Source organism: Clavelina lepadiformis, chromosome 8 (assembly GCF_947623445.1).
Source record: "Clavelina lepadiformis chromosome 8, kaClaLepa1.1, whole genome shotgun sequence".
NCBI classification, from domain to species: Eukaryota; Metazoa; Chordata; class Ascidiacea; order Aplousobranchia; family Clavelinidae; genus Clavelina; species Clavelina lepadiformis.
The window spans coordinates 13,538,068-13,553,703 of NC_135247.1; the positions used below are offsets into that span (position 1 = coordinate 13,538,068).

Genomic DNA, 15,636 nt, shown 5'->3' on the forward strand with positions numbered 1-15,636 from the left:
AAAGTTAGACTCATTCCTAGATCTTGAAGACTGTTAAAAGTTAAACCATTCAGAAGGCATTATCATAGGTGTCATACTTTTAGCATGGGAATTACTTTCACTGTTGACATGTTTAGAAATGGCAAGTCGCATGGAAGTAAAATAACTTAGGTTTTATATAAAGTTAAGATTGTCAATGCATTTTTGTTTTAAAACTAATATAGAGGGCATAGAATTAAGATAAAGTTAAGTAAATTCGCATTGTTTATCTTCAGTTTAATTTATGTCAATTGATAAAAAATTTTTAAAAATTAACGTAAATTCGAAATAGTTTGTATGAAACCAAATAACGTTTACAAAAATTAAATAAAACTTTAAAAATTCAAATAGGGTCTACCTGTATCAACTTGTAAATTCAAGCAAATTGGAACTAGTTGTATATTTATAACAATAAATAGTTTATGTAAACTATGCTTGCAATAATAAATAATCGGTTTGGCCTAACTTTTTGGGTTTAATTTGTGTCGGATTTCTGGCCGAATAAGGGGCTTTGTAAATCGGCCTCTGCTAGAATTATTGATACATACAAGTTTTGATTAATTGGCTGCCATTTAATTCAATCAGTGTTTTACGGAAATATCGAGAATTTATACGTAATGGCAATTTTAGTAGAGGCTGTTTTTAAACCCATTACCTGGCAATGGTTTTACTATACGTAAAGGAAACAACTTAGAAAATAGCTCTTTTTTCAGACCCGTATACCCATTTTTACCAGAATATGTATTAAACACACCGTTGGGCTATCGAAAACACGACAAATATGTGTGCAGACAGCAAAAGTGTTTATTAAAACACTCTATACACAATGATCTTTTTACAAAAATATAAGTTACAAGCTATGGTAAACTATATATGCTATTCGATCAATATCACGGTACAGTATAGCCTATTACTATATAGTATCCCATGGTACATAGCCTACATTGGGAAACATGGCGGAATTTACATTGGCAAAACTTTTAGCTTGGTTCAGTATTATTACTGAATCACTTCATACTGATGATCTCTTTCACGAATTGATCTCCTCATGCGCTCGCGGTATTTACTTTTGAAAAATCCAAGCTGTAAACACAGGGTTACAGGTAGATTGTTAAAACTATAGGTTTCAAAGAAAAATTCCTATCCAAAATGACAACTTTAAAATTGGTTACATTTTACTGTAAGCTATATATAGTGTAAGTTACTTCATTTGCTGTACAACATCTTTGTATAACTTAATTCTGAATTGGATTGAAGAGTATAAGATTCAATAGGCCTACATAGGCTATTCGGGGCAGAACGGGCGTGTTTCTTTTTAAATTTTATTGTAAAAGCAACTTACTTTCCACATCACCAGCACTGCAATACTGAGTAGAGCAACACCAGCAAGAATTCCACCAATTATCGCACCGATGTTTACATAATTAGGATTAGGTTTTTGGATCGGAGGGACGTGAAGAGATACCGTTGTTTCAGCCTAATTTAATTATTGAAAGTTTTGGTCGAATCAATTTTCGTTTTATATATTAAGTTATTAGGCCCTATTTCTTGTACAGTATAGTTGGCTATTTACGGATAAATTCCCTAATTAGCTTTTGGATTGCCAATCACCTTGTTACTGAAAAAAGCTGCTTGTGGATGCAGCGGAAGATCAGTTGCATCGAAAGTCACCTCACTGAACATCTTGACAGGACCAGAATACTGCTCAGGAGGCTTAATAAAATTGCGTTTAAAATGTTAGTTATAGTCAGGGTTGCCATACCGTCCTTATTTCTAAGATTTGTCATTATTTTCACTTTCGTCCTTATTTTTAGGGCGGAGGTGGACACTTTTGTCGTTATTTTGGGCATTTTGTCACCTTTACGATACCATTTTGTACCAAAGAGATACCAAAATTATGAACATGCAGATAGTGTCTTGTTTTTTTTTTTTAGGAACATTGGTTGCTTTCTCTTGTTGTACACTGTTTAAGGTGGTATTCCTCGTTCATTTTCTAGTCGTTCTTATTTTTGAGTTGAGACTGATGGCAACCCTGGTTATACTTGTACAAGCTCAGTGTTCTAAAAACGGATCGATTTTGATAGGTAAAAAATTTTGTTGAAACTTTGAATGTTGGTTGAAAAAGTTGCATCCTTGCAATTGCAGTAGAATAGTATGGGGCATTAATAACTGTGGTTATTTCACTTCCTCATTCAGTTTTTAGAAAGTGGCATTTTAACGACAGTATAGTTCTCGTATAGCCTATAGGTTACTGTTAAAAACAGACAGCTATATAAATCAGAAACAAAGATATGCAGAAGTTTGAAATTTGTTAGTCTGAGTTATAGCCTATACTAGGGTTAAACTGGAATGAAGGGACGCATTAAAAAGCAGATTTGCATCAGGTTTAGTTTAGCACTTAGGCTAATCAATTTCAAAATATAATTATGGATTAATAGGAAAATCACATTAAATATACAATATCATAATTGAGACATTCAAATAGCGGTATCCTCTAGTTTTGATGTTATAGAAAACAATTAAATGTCACCTGATAAAACGTAGGCAGCCAAACTTTTAGAGAAGCGTCGACAGTTATTGTAACAAAAGGATTCAAATCAATTACTTCACATGTAATCGAATCACAAGCTGTGTCCTCGCATGTCTAAAAGGAAGTTGTACTTTGTACCTGTTTTTTCGAGTTTGTCATATTCTTTTTTTAATGCAGACCTAATGTTATATAACTCACCGGCCTCGGATTGTCAAGGTTGACTTCGGGAACAACGACCGGAAAATTTACTGCTTCTGTATCATTTCTTAGCGGCAAGTTATAGACATTGATCTTGTTTCTCGTGTAACATTGACATTTTTCAGAAGGCTGTTACCAAGTAGAACAAGGTATACTATAGTAGGCTATGGTAGGAAGTGCTTTCAAACAAAACATGTTATAAGAGCTACAGTTTTGTGGAATGTTTGGTGACTACGATTAAAATCGCGAAGGCTTACTTTGCAGTAAACTAATTGAAGACTAGATCTATGAAAATTTTGACAAAATTGTATTGAATTGCGCAGTACGTTTTTGAAAGTGTAAGGAACCCCTCATGCAATATTTTATGCCAAATGTAATGAATTTTCCAGAATTTTTATACAGGCTGTAATTTTTTAATTTACTTTGCAATTATTTTTCGCCACCTTCATATAGGCTACTTACAAAACAACCGAAATCATAAAGATAGAAAAGCGGGTGGCCTTGTTTGGTTGCTTTGGGCCAGCTAAATGTCATCGTTAAATCCGGTACGCGAAGTGGACCAACGCTGTAAACCTTATTACAAAACAAGAAATTAATATATCACTAAGCATGGAGATGTTTTTAAGAAACAGGATCTGTCATATGCGCTGGTGTAGATTGTGATAATTTAAATGTACTTAATCGTACTGTCCTTTATAGTTTATACCAAAGGGTTCTTGTTATACAAGGTACAGGATATATATAATTAATACAATAATACTTACGGTATGTATATGTTTTATGTTTGTAGATTCTCCGCCCAAAGATGCATCATTTAAACTGTTGATAGAATTTCCAATGGCTACAGGTGGATAAAACACTGCAGTCGGATCAGAAGAGCTAACAACATGTAATTTATTCAAGTTTTCTTACAAAGTTTTCTTCACAACTGCCAGCTTTGTTGGCTTAGATGCCAGATGGTGAGCTGCATTTACGCTTACCTGGTTATAGAAAGCGATGCGTCGTATAACACAGGCCGATTAAATTGAAATATGTTGTTTTCTAAGTTTTCATCATAAGCAATCTGAGAATCCCCAGCGCTGAATTGAGAAAATTCAGTGAGCGGTATATTTAATGACCAATATATAATTTATTTCCAACTTTTAAACATTAGGTTTGTTTCAAGGTATTTTTTAGCAACATTCGATGCCAGGGCCTCAAGATATACCATAACTGCAAGATAATATGGCTATTTTAGTTCGCTATAACCTATACTGTATGCTCATGTAACAAACAATATCCATTTAACAATATCCAGACGGACAATAAAAGTCTTATATATTACTAGGCTATATTCCGGAACGCTGTTAGTTGTTATTATTTAATTCTCATACAATAATAACTTAATGCAAAGCAGTTATGGCCTTATGTGTGTTCGTTTAGTGTTTTGTTTAAACGTTGATAAATCTTACGAGTAGCATACTTGGAATATAAAACGCCGGCAATAGAAATTTCAGGAGATCTTGCTGTGCTAGTTAATGATGCTAAGTCGAATTCAAGAGTGAAATTACACTGAAAAATAAGCAAAAATCACAGAAATTAATAACCAATTTTAAATTAGATCAATTTAAGTATTTTTTGTAAATAGATTAAAAGAACCTTTCGGTTTATTACTTTAGATTTAGAAAATTTAATTGATCGCCAACTTGCGACATTTAATCTCTACTTACCGTATTTCCCGAAGGCATTAGGTCATTTAATATGGCAGTCGTACCCGCGTATCTCAGCACTGTGACGGTAGGCGTCGAATCTTCCTCCGAAACGGTCACGCATGATCCAGTTACCTTCAATACAATTTATGTATAATAAGCATACATGCATAGTAGTAGCATAGCCATGTATGTTATAGTTAGAATATAGACTATAGAGAATAAACCAGATATGATTAAAGAAAAAGGCACTCTTCTATAGACCGAAAAGAAAAGCAGAAAATACAAGCAAAGTCCATGTATTTCGTTGGTATTTACTACGTAAGTAGCCTGATTTGACATTTTGGTTATACCACTGGTGAAGTTTGTTTGGTAGGCTGCTGAACCGAACATATTAGGCCTATTTTTGGTATGTACAGTAGATGAAGTGGAAAAACTTATACCTAATTTTGTTGTTAGTCATTAACAAATTTATAACAAAAATTAATTACAATTTGATTACCCGACTCAAAGATAATGCTCCTGAAGTGATATTGATTTTGGTAAAGTAAGAGTTATGCGGTCCTTGATTTGTTATCTTTACGGAAACAGACAACAAACCCGGTGCTGGTCTAAGCACATAGGGCGTTCCACTTTCCGGTAATCTACAACATAGTATTCACGTTGGTACATTCATCTTAGTTTTTTTAATGGCTGCTGCTATCCTTTCCAGCAGTAAAACAAGTTTACAAAAGTATGCCATAATACCAGAATGTTGTAGCTAAGTGTATAAAGTACCAGCCAGAAATTAAAAGAAATAAATATAAATACATATATTTGGATGAGTGGTACGAGCCCGGTTTAAACTTACGAAAATGAAGCTTCTACGGTTAAGTCGTGTTCGCAGCGTCCATTCAGTCCAGAGCATCCGGTGAGAAAATTCCAGTTTGCAGATTTGAAATGTGACGCGATGGGATCAAGCACATGAGATAAAAGTGCAGTAGTAGAAGCTTTGTTGAGTTCATAAGAAAGCTGAACATTTGGAGTTACATCAAAAGCTCCTCCAGCCGCAAGTGAGCCAAGAGTATCAATCTAAGCAAGAAGATAAAATAATATAGATTGATAAAGTAATATAATTAAAATAATGTAAAATAATATACCAGTAACACTTGTAAACCCATACAACTCTAATAATAGTTTAACTAACTCTGTAAATCGCAAACAACGGGCATTGAAAATGTATAAGTTATATAATATATACTATTGTGTTTCCAAGAATTTGGTTATGATATTGTTATAAATAATGCCGAAGGTGACACACTTACATTAAGTTCAGCAGAATAAGTTAAGCATGTTTGATCGAAAGAGACTGAAAGCATGTCCTGTCTTGAGTAGCTCGTTTCCCGAAAAAATGTAAACCGTTTCAAAGTCGGGTCTGAGAAAACCGAATCGAGATCCAAGTATACGTCCACATCTGTTCAAGGGTAAAAAGGTAATGCATATATCATTAAGCTTATAATCACCTTTAACCAACCGAAGTGCTTTTATCAATCCTATCAAATTACTATAAAAGGTTTAAAAAAATACCTGAAATGTCATCTTAAACGATAAAGTTAACTTCACTGATAGATACAAAAGCCAAAAACGCCTTACCAAATCTTCCCGTTGTTCCCCCTGATCGTCGAAAACCTCTTATGCAATACTGGAATGAGATGCAAGCTTGATTTCGGTTGATAACACAAGATTCGACGTCAATAACCGGTAAGCCCAAAATAGTAAGTGCGACTTCAATGTCGACAACAGGTCGAGTTCGTAGTATTATAACAGTGTCACTGGATGGCGCTCCTATTGCCGTGTCTGTATATCCATTTCCATCAACGTCGGTATTTGCAATACTAGCACCAAAATGATGCAACGAAGATGCAATAGATGATCCAAGAATTCTCTGAAATTAAATGTAACTTGCACATAAACATGAAAACGAATTTTATAATTGGTCTATTGCGATAATTTTAAACTTTTCCTTCTCATTTTTCACCTGTGCAGCTTTTCGTCAGTGAAATTACTTGTATCAAGTACATACAAAAACCTGATTGTTTGTGAAGTTCTAAGCATAATCATGTTAAGCATAATAGACAGCCATGATTATTCAAACGCGCACTAATAGGTATCTCTATTTATTAAAATACACAAATCTGTCAGCCAATTATTTTACATCTTTTTCGGTTGCGATTTTTAATAATTTTACTTTTTTTGCATTGATAATAATTAATTTGAGCATATGTTAGTATAGGTTAAAGGCATGCATAACTTGAGCCTCATAATAACAAACTGTTAAGCATAACGCGATCTTTATTTCCAAATTTCAAAAGCTCATAAAAAACTCAAACATGTGAACATATACTTGTATGAGCACTCATTCAAGGTTAACTGCCACTTATCGCCGTAAAATTTACATACATTTTGTTTAGGTATCAAATTTAAGTTTAGATATTCAGACCTGCAGCACATTTACCTGCTTGTTAGTTTCACTTAGCCCCTTTTCCGAGCCTAGGTAAAGGTATACTGCGCCACTGCCACCTGTCGCCAGCTCTTCCAGTGGAGCACCCACAATAACATCTTCATATCCATTCAAGTCGATATCACCCGCTCTAACTACAGACATGCCGAATCGTGCTTCGTTTGCGTTTGAGCCTCGCAAAACTACGGGATTTCTTCCCAACTGCAAAATATAGTTATAAATTAAATCATCTATGCCAGACTTTTCAGCGACAATTTGCATAGTGACTGGGACAAGTTTGTATATTTGCTATATAAGAATGATGGCTGATATTTTTTTAAAACTAATGTATTTTTACTTTTTTATTTACTGATTTTAACATAGGAAAGCAGACATTACTTCAAATCCTGGATTGGTAGGATCGTTTAGGAAGACAAACACTCTTCCTTGGTCGTATCCTGTAGCATCTGAATAAAGAGGAGCTGATACGAGCAAATCATCGAATGAATCTTTGTTCAGGTCTATGCTGCAAAGTGAATGACCAAAATATGCTCCGAGTTGCCACAATTCATGCGATGCGGGATGCAAAGGAGAAAGTGGTGATCGAACTCCAAAAGCATCCTTTGCGTAAATGACAACCTGTTAAAATAAATCGCCACATATATATTTGATTCCTGCCAGTAGATTTTTCATGATTTTATACTTTGTGAGAATGTTATATGCATTCCATTGAAACAACGGGAATCTACTTTCTTGGGGTCAAAAGTTCACTTACGCACGCCCATATACAGATTTGAGCATCGATAAATAATGATAATATCATAACGTCTTTCTATTCAGACCTTCATATGGGCGTGCTTATAAAGTGGGCCCTTCATACAAAGTTTGTTTAAAGCAACAACCTTTAAATAGTAAATTTAGTTTAGTTTGTAACGTCATTTATAGTAAAGACAAAAACGTACAACTCCTTTTAACTGATAACGTGGAGATCCGGTCGCTACATATTCTGTGGACCCGCCAAAGAATTTACCACTTGTCACCGAGTAACCTTAAATCACAGAATTAAAAAAGTTTTGATGGTTGAACTGACGAACTGAAAATTTAAAACTATAAGACATCATATCAGATAACTTTAACAGTGTGTTATTATTACACGAAATAAGTGTTCATACCGACATAGTGTAGGCTGTAAAAGCCTAAGATAAGGGTCAGTTGTGATTGCATATTACACAGTGCTGGAGAATATAAATATAGTCTATGTATTTAGCCTATTTAGTTATGAGTCGAGTTGCAAGTATACTCTGTAAACATAGAAGTTTGCTCACCTAAATACGCTTCTTTCAGACCAGAAGATATATTAAGCTGGAATAGGTTTTCTAAATCGTTATCATTAAGATTTTCCACAAATTGCAAATTGTCGTTGTTGGAACGATAATGAAAAACAGATCCTGCTCTGTCGTAGGCGCCAACAGCTCCAATATACAAATTACCCGCCTAATAAAACCAAACGTTAAAGTTGGTTAAACGTTCGTGGTTGCTTTGTAGGGTAAATCAGGGATGTCCAACCTGCGGCCGGCGGGCCACAGTGCGGCCCGCCTGAGATTTTTGTGCGGCCCGCTAGTCATTTTCACTCCAAAAAATGTATTTTATGTACCCTTTTTTCTTGAAATGTAATTGGTTCTGCGGCCCATTGAATTATTTCTAGTGACAATGCGGCCCACTATAATAAAAGGTTAGACATCCCTGGGCTAAATCATTGATTAATATCATTTCGCTGAACGTAACATTGCAATATATGACCTATGTGCGATCGTGAAAGGAAGAATTTACTCTAAGTGAGGGGCAAGTCCGAAAAAAATAGCCTTAAATCAGTAAAGTTAGTATTTATCCCAGAAAAAAACATTTTTAACAATGTAACATCGTAAAACAGTTATTACCGAAATTTATCGCACATTTGTTGCTAATGATGACGAAGAAGGCGGTAATTATAACGTCACAACGGCAGGCTAATTTATGCGTTTTGGAAGGAATACGACTCCATACGAGACGGTCGGAATTTTCTTCCTGCTGTAGCCTCACGCTGAAGTTGTGGGAAGTGGCTAATGAGGTGACTTAATATCGAAGAGACAGTCTTTCGGTCTAACGTTTGGCAGTTAAAACGGGATATCCGGCACCTTTGGGAAATCAAAGTTACACCAGCATAAAAACATCTGTGTCTTTACGGCAATTTCCGGTATCGGACTGGGCTATAGCGCCAACAGCCAAAACTGAGCTGACCACGGCTACGCACCAGTACCGTTAACATATGCCCTTACCTATTTCTTATGGTCCACAGGCAACGTTCTAATCATGTTTCATCCTAACACCTCAGCCATGCACATTGTTTTTACATGATGACGTTATAATGGCCGCCACATCCGTCACAATAAATATGAAATTGTTGTTTTTATGACACATTTTTGACCATAACTTAACCTCAAAATGTTATTGAAATATTTTTTTACCGACACTGTTACCGACTACTATTTTTTGATTTAAAGTCAACTTTTTTTGGGCTTCCCCCATACTGGATTAACTGCATACAAGATCCGATGATCTCCGAATTATACGGATAATCTTTTTATAAAAATAAATTATTTTGCGGTTAAATTAATTACGTAATATGTAAACTTTGCTTAACTGCTATATTTTGGAATTATAATGCCAGTAATTAATGCCTTATTAAGTTATAGTTAAAGGTAGTACTTTCCAAGAAAGATTCAATGTCCTATTGCAGGTGTGTAATAAATCCAATCGCATATAAAACACAATACCTGTATAACAGCTTACCTCAGAAAAATGGCCTGACATGCCCATCTGGGCTGCAGTTAGCTCAGTTGTTGTATTGGATATTTGTCCTACATAGTGTGCAGCAACAAGAAAATGATATTAAACGTAATCTACTAATAGGAATAAAATAGATTGCAATATTAAGTATCTAAAGTTAAATCGCACAATCAGTGATGTTAGAAGCTGTTGCTCACAAATATATAAATCTTATACCTTCTAGAGATTGCTGGGCCGAATCAGTGATAACTCCTTGTAATCCACTTAAAATAGAATCAAGATCACCGAAGCCGTTTGCTCGAAAAACGCGGTCATTGCTTCCAGCAATTTCCATCAGTTCGCCTTCATCTATATCGCTATCACTCCCAACACCAACGGCGGCCATCAATATACCGGCATCTCTATATGCAAATTTTATCGTCATTATTTAAAAATATTATGCTCCTGATTATCGCGTCCTCTGACGATGCACTGTAGCCTTTAAAATTATAACGATTAAGCATCAATGATATTGACCAAGGTGTGAACAAGAGTGCATGACCAAACGCTGGAAAAATGATAGTTTGCGTGGAAATTTTGAATGTTTTTAACTAAAAGAATAAAAACATCCTAAACAATGAAAAGATATGTTATAAATTTTTATGTCACACAAAACACTGCTCACATAGAAACATTACAAGTTACGCCTTGAACCAAAAAAGTCAAAGCTTGTTAAGTAATACCTAGCAGTGCCGACAGCTATCGAAAGGTCTCGAGGAGCACTGGCTTTGCCATCAGTTATAACAATCATGAGCTGTGGAACGTTGCTTCTCCCTGCTCCATTGAATTGGCCTATTGCTCTGTTGATTCCAAGGTCTGTCCTGGTTATACCTCTGGAATACCTGATAGCACTCATTTCGTCTGCAATGAAAAACGTGTAACTATTAAAATTTAGTGTTTACTAAATTAACTAGTTACAAAGCTTTTCAAGCTGCGTTTTTAGTCAAATATGTTTATTTCAAACTTTAAGAAAAAGCGATAATTTTAAGATTTCGACAATTTTCATGCTTTTTATCTTAATGACGTATTTTTGTCAAACACAATTGTTAACGAACCCGACTAATGCTGTGATCCAAGAATATTTATATTAACTACAGTAATGCCGATAAAGGCGCAAAGAATAAAATAGTAAATTTTTCTACATGTAACTATATCCGAAACTACCGCAGTACATACTTCTCAAAACTGCAAAACTTCTTGATGCAAGAGAAATTTCAAGAGTACTGAAGTCGCTAAACGTGATAAGACCAACATGGACACGACCATCATTGATGTCATCCCTACCATAAATTAAATTAAATATTTGTTTCCATCTTCGAAAGCTTGGAATATAGCAAGTTTGCATAAATGCAAGAAATACCATTTTTAAGTACACTCTTTCGGCTTTTATGTTATTTTACTTTGCTCGGTATACCGACGTGAAATCGTATAAGTTACTTCTTTACGTATTCATTACTTATTTGCTAAATAAAGTGGGCTATATAACGGGTATACTTTTTTGATTCAATTACGATTACAGCTTCATGAACATTTACTACTTATTCTTTTGTGGGAAAGGCCATTATTGTGGTCACGTGTTTTAATTTGAGAATTTGGCAAAACCGTTTATTCAGCCATTGTTTGAATGTGTAGCAACAAGAAATTTAAGAAGTAGCAGGTAAAAAAAATAAATAAGAACTTTGGTTGTTTGTTCATATATGTTGTTTGTATATTTGTGCAAGTATTCTTAATTATCTTTTATTGCTATATGTCTTATTTTCATATAGGTTTTTATGGGTTTCTGTTTTTTTGGATCGCGCTAACCAGCTAACATCTCACGCATCAATATATATTTAATTATCTTGCAAGTTTTAAACATTTAATGTTTTTGAAATTTTTTTCGTTCATTGATTGTTTTACGCAATGCTTTTATTTTACTCATAGCAGGGTACCTTTCTGTTTCAGTGTACCATTGTGCATGTTAGACTAAACCTATGTCCATCTTTGAAAACCCATCATAAACCTTGAGTGCTTATATTTTTTGAGATATTCTACATTAGATGTAGCCTATATACTTACACAAAGCCCAATAAGACGTTCTCTATCCAGGTAAGACCGCTGTTGAAATTGCTAGTGCCCACACTGCCAGATTCGTCGACAACAAATATGATGTCTATGACTAATTCACCGTTTCCCGTTGGACAATCTGTAATTATCATTACGTTTCAACACTTACATGACATAGATATTTGGCAGTACTTTTCAATGGTTTTTAAAGTTTTCGCTTACTGCTACATCACTGACTCAAACAACAAAATGTGTTGAAAAGATAAGCAACTTTACGTCAGCGTTTGCCCACTTGTACCACAAGTGTTTTAAAATATGCAGAACGAGAATCAGTTTACCGGTAGGCGCCGGAGAAGGCAGCAGAAAACGATCCCCATTTTCATAATATTCATAACAAACACCAATCACTCTCTGGTCGACATTCGAATTTGGGCAAGAAAAATAGTACTGTGGTCCACAAAGCTAAAAATATGTAAATTATTGCAATCGAGTTTAAATCAAATCTTCAGTGAGAATAATCTACAGACTATAGCTTTGTAGGATACTTGTAATAAATTCAGTTCTTGATATCTTCACTATATACATGATAAAAGTGCATTTATTATCAATTTACTGTGCAACCAACAAAATGCAATAATGTCATATATTCCGTCACCGACAACGACAAGATCGAAATACACCTACCACAGCATTTAAACTTGTTCGTTGTTTTGACAGCGTCATGCCAATCGCACCGCTAGTCTCACCTAAATCAAAGTTTTCTGTTACACAAAAAACCTGAAGTCAAACTGAGGCTAAACATTACTTGCTAACTTTACTAAACAAAGGCCTTTTGCAAAACCAATATATATTACGAGTTAATCTCAAAAACATTTCCAAAAGCGTTGTTTCAATAGTCGTAATGTTTGGATTAAGTATTCTGTCTTTATCTGTCAATACCGGTTGTTTTTTCTATATATTTATGCGAATGTTACACATAGACAAAAAATTTTGATATTGAATAACTGTTGGTTTATTTCAATGTTTTGTAATGCTCTTCATTCTGAAGTGTGAAACCAAATTTTAAAGATTTTAATAATAACCCACATGCCTGGTCCCACGAACAGTTAGGCTACATTAAATTGAGATTCTACCTAGTCAATTAATTTAAAAAAAGACGCTGTGGTTTCCAATTTTTATCTGTGAAAAATAATATTCTTACCGACATTTACAACGTTGCTGCAAGTAATTTTTTCCCATCCATTTGCTATTACTTCACAACGGTACATGGCTCCGGGTTTTGCTTCGTTCTCAGATGCAGAAACTCCCATTAGAGGTGCTCCGATGTAAACCACGTTGTCATTACTAAAAAATTAATCTGTTTTGAGCCCAAAGCAATTGCATTTAGCTATGTTATAACGCATAATAACAATTTCAAACGTAAAACAACTTCTGATCTATTACTTTAAACTTGCTATATCATCTATATGCGCTGATATCAAAAATCATTTTTTATTGGCATGGTGTGTATCGTAAATTTATATTCTCGGAAAGAGGGAGCTCGGCGATGATTTCTTACTTGTTGGGTCTCGATTACCGAGTTCGTCTTGTGTAAGTTCGACAGACATACACACCTTTTTATGCTTCTTTATTTTATGCTGTTTTACCCGAACTTGAAACTGTTCACAAGCACCACTGAACAGGAGCAATTAAGCGTCATCAATTCCTTGCCCAAAGACATTGCAATTACGGTATAGCACCACTGGGTGTCAAACAGGGATCGCGTTATTGCCAACCCAGGGCTCTAGCTACTTTGCTACCGATATGAAAAATTGTAAACAAAGTCATGTCAAATACCAAGTGAAGTTGGCTTTTAACTGAAGTTTGTTTGAGGTAAGGTGCTAATAAAATCTGGGCTTATATTCCTGTAATGATTATTTCCACTGTGTTAATGTCAGGTGGAGTTAACGAAATAAAACATTTCCTTCCTCTCTTTTGATTAAGATGCTGTAAGAGCTTCTAGTTGAAAAATGTAGAAGGAATATTTACTAACATCCTTTGAACCGAAAAGTTGTAGTAATTCCAAACACTCGTCACCGTTATAAGAACGATGTGACTATCGATAAAATCAGCAAAAAGCTCAAATTTTAGGACAGTATGTACATGAGTTATTCGGTCCGATGAATGTGATCAAACCTGTCTCAACGCCAACAAACATTCGATACTGATACGGTAAGTTACGTAAAGAATATGTATTTGGATGATCCATTCAAAAGGTACCAATGGCCTTACTTACTTTCCAATACTTGTAATGGCGATATCTTTTCCAAAGTAACTCGATATTCCAGCGTTATTCGGTTTTATGCTTATGTAATTTCTTGTTTCGATATTTTGAGATGAAGTTGAGATAAAAAATGTTATTACAACAACAAGAAACAATCGTGTTTCTTTTAAATTCAGCATGAGGCCGTTAAAGTTACGATCTGCAAAAGATTTAATACTCTATTGTAGCTTTGTTTAGCGTACAAGTCATTTTTAAGTTACCAAGTACAAATTAAATGCTTAAAATATTTCTTTAACGTTCGCATGCTTCAGATCTCTACAATCTACGTTAGGAGCAAAGGTGCCCACAGAATGTTTGACTGTGGGCTCTCTATTTAATATAATATCAAAGCATTGACACCTTTCAGGTTAAAATGCTAACAACGCAATGTTGGATTTCAAGTTAATCATCTTAGGGAAATAAAAACTGGTATTTGCAAGCATGCGTATGCAGTAGTTACTTTAATTTTATTAAGCTAAATAACTTTATCTAGGTAAGAGGGTAGAGAATTGAAGGTTTTCTCAAATAAACCGGTCAAGTTTTTTTTTCTACTTGTCCTCGGAGAGCGATTTGAACAGTGAAAGAATTTCCGAAGACATGCCTAGTTTTGCGCCAGGCGCATTTCTCACATAAATGCTTGTCAGCTTCAAATTTTACATTGCATTCTGAATATAGTTTCCAGAAACATTTCTCTTTTGTTTTCAAACCCTCTATACATTACCAAAATGCCTAAAGTTACTTTATGCAAAAAACACTGCAACTTGTTTTAAATTTGCTTTCAACTTAAAGTACTTGTATTATAGGCTAATAAAGTTAGTCGAATTATATTTTAGAACTCTTTCCTTATATTTTTACATGCAGGTGAAATATATTTACGAAAATCCTGTTTGATACGGTATATATATTATATAGAACGAGGTTGTCTATGACGAAAAACACCTTTACAGTAGTCTACTAACTGAAATACGTTTATAACCATACTCTGAGTAAAACAATCAAATCACACGGCCAATTTACAGCTGATCATATTGCAAATATTAAATCCAGATAACGTTTGTTACAATTTAGTTCTTTATGTAATGCAAAGTAGTAACTGGTTAATTGAGAAATGCGTATGTGTATTAATCACCAGCGATTACTGCAACGTATATACCGTGTCAGACACAAAAAGTAAATAGAAGGGTATAGGCATCTAGTTCCGGTAACTTCGATGATCAATCACAGTTAATTTGTAATATCCTATTATTATTATTATGTACAATACGTCATATTATGACGTTTATACATTAATCGGTAAATAATGCGAAGCAAGCAAATATGACCAACCATTTGCATTCAGAGGTTTTTGCTTTCACCTTCTGAATAACCAACAAATATCGCTACGGGTATACGAATCACAGCTGAGCGTTTCTGGTTGTTTAGTGTCTACGCAATCTTTGCCGGCTGTAGACGCCCACATACATGTGTTGATGTTATGCATATAGTATGATCCATATGATGCCAGTATGAC

The 15,636-nt window shown here is 34.6% G+C and overlaps 1 protein-coding gene across 2 annotated transcripts; it reads right to left on the reverse strand.

Moving 5' to 3' along the window:
- Nucleotides 1–788: 788 nt before the first annotated feature.
- On the reverse strand, nucleotides 789–14,282 carry LOC143469673 (integrin alpha-2-like). 2 transcript variants are annotated; one of them, XM_076967438.1, is made up of 27 exons: nucleotides 14,100–14,282; nucleotides 13,026–13,168; nucleotides 12,509–12,570; nucleotides 12,163–12,286; nucleotides 11,837–11,963; nucleotides 10,955–11,058; nucleotides 10,462–10,639; nucleotides 9,956–10,140; nucleotides 9,743–9,810; nucleotides 8,239–8,407; nucleotides 7,876–7,961; nucleotides 7,313–7,552; nucleotides 6,929–7,135; nucleotides 6,067–6,358; nucleotides 5,739–5,887; nucleotides 5,285–5,505; nucleotides 4,937–5,078; nucleotides 4,456–4,569; nucleotides 4,209–4,297; nucleotides 3,727–3,825; nucleotides 3,511–3,625; nucleotides 3,209–3,319; nucleotides 2,747–2,875; nucleotides 2,549–2,662; nucleotides 1,630–1,719; nucleotides 1,361–1,495; nucleotides 789–1,101 (listed from the first exon to the last, which is right to left on the reverse strand). In XM_076967438.1, exons 1-27 carry the CDS (start codon nucleotides 14,264–14,266, stop codon nucleotides 1,018–1,020), a joined length of 3,744 nt encoding a protein of 1,247 aa, XP_076823553.1. In that variant the 5' UTR covers nucleotides 14,267–14,282; the 3' UTR covers nucleotides 789–1,017. The 2 variants fall into 2 exon arrangements, with proteins under 2 accessions (XP_076823553.1, XP_076823552.1); XM_076967437.1 differs by having other exon boundaries at nucleotides 790–1,101; nucleotides 1,630–1,731.
- Between the last annotated feature and the right edge of the window lie 1,354 nt (nucleotides 14,283–15,636).

Coding starts and splice junctions, on each gene's coding strand:
- LOC143469673 (XM_076967437.1), bottom strand. CDS start 14,266: ATGCTGAATTTAAAAGAAACACGATTGTTTCTTGTTGTTGTAATAACA. Junction 8,408..9,742: donor TGTCAGGCCATTTTTCTGAG/GTAAGCTGTTAT, acceptor TGGTTTTATTAG/GCGGGTAATTTGTATATTGG. Junction 5,079..5,284: donor ACCGTAGAAGCTTCATTTTC/GTAAGTTTAAAC, acceptor ACTATGTTGTAG/ATTACCGGAAAGTGGAACGC.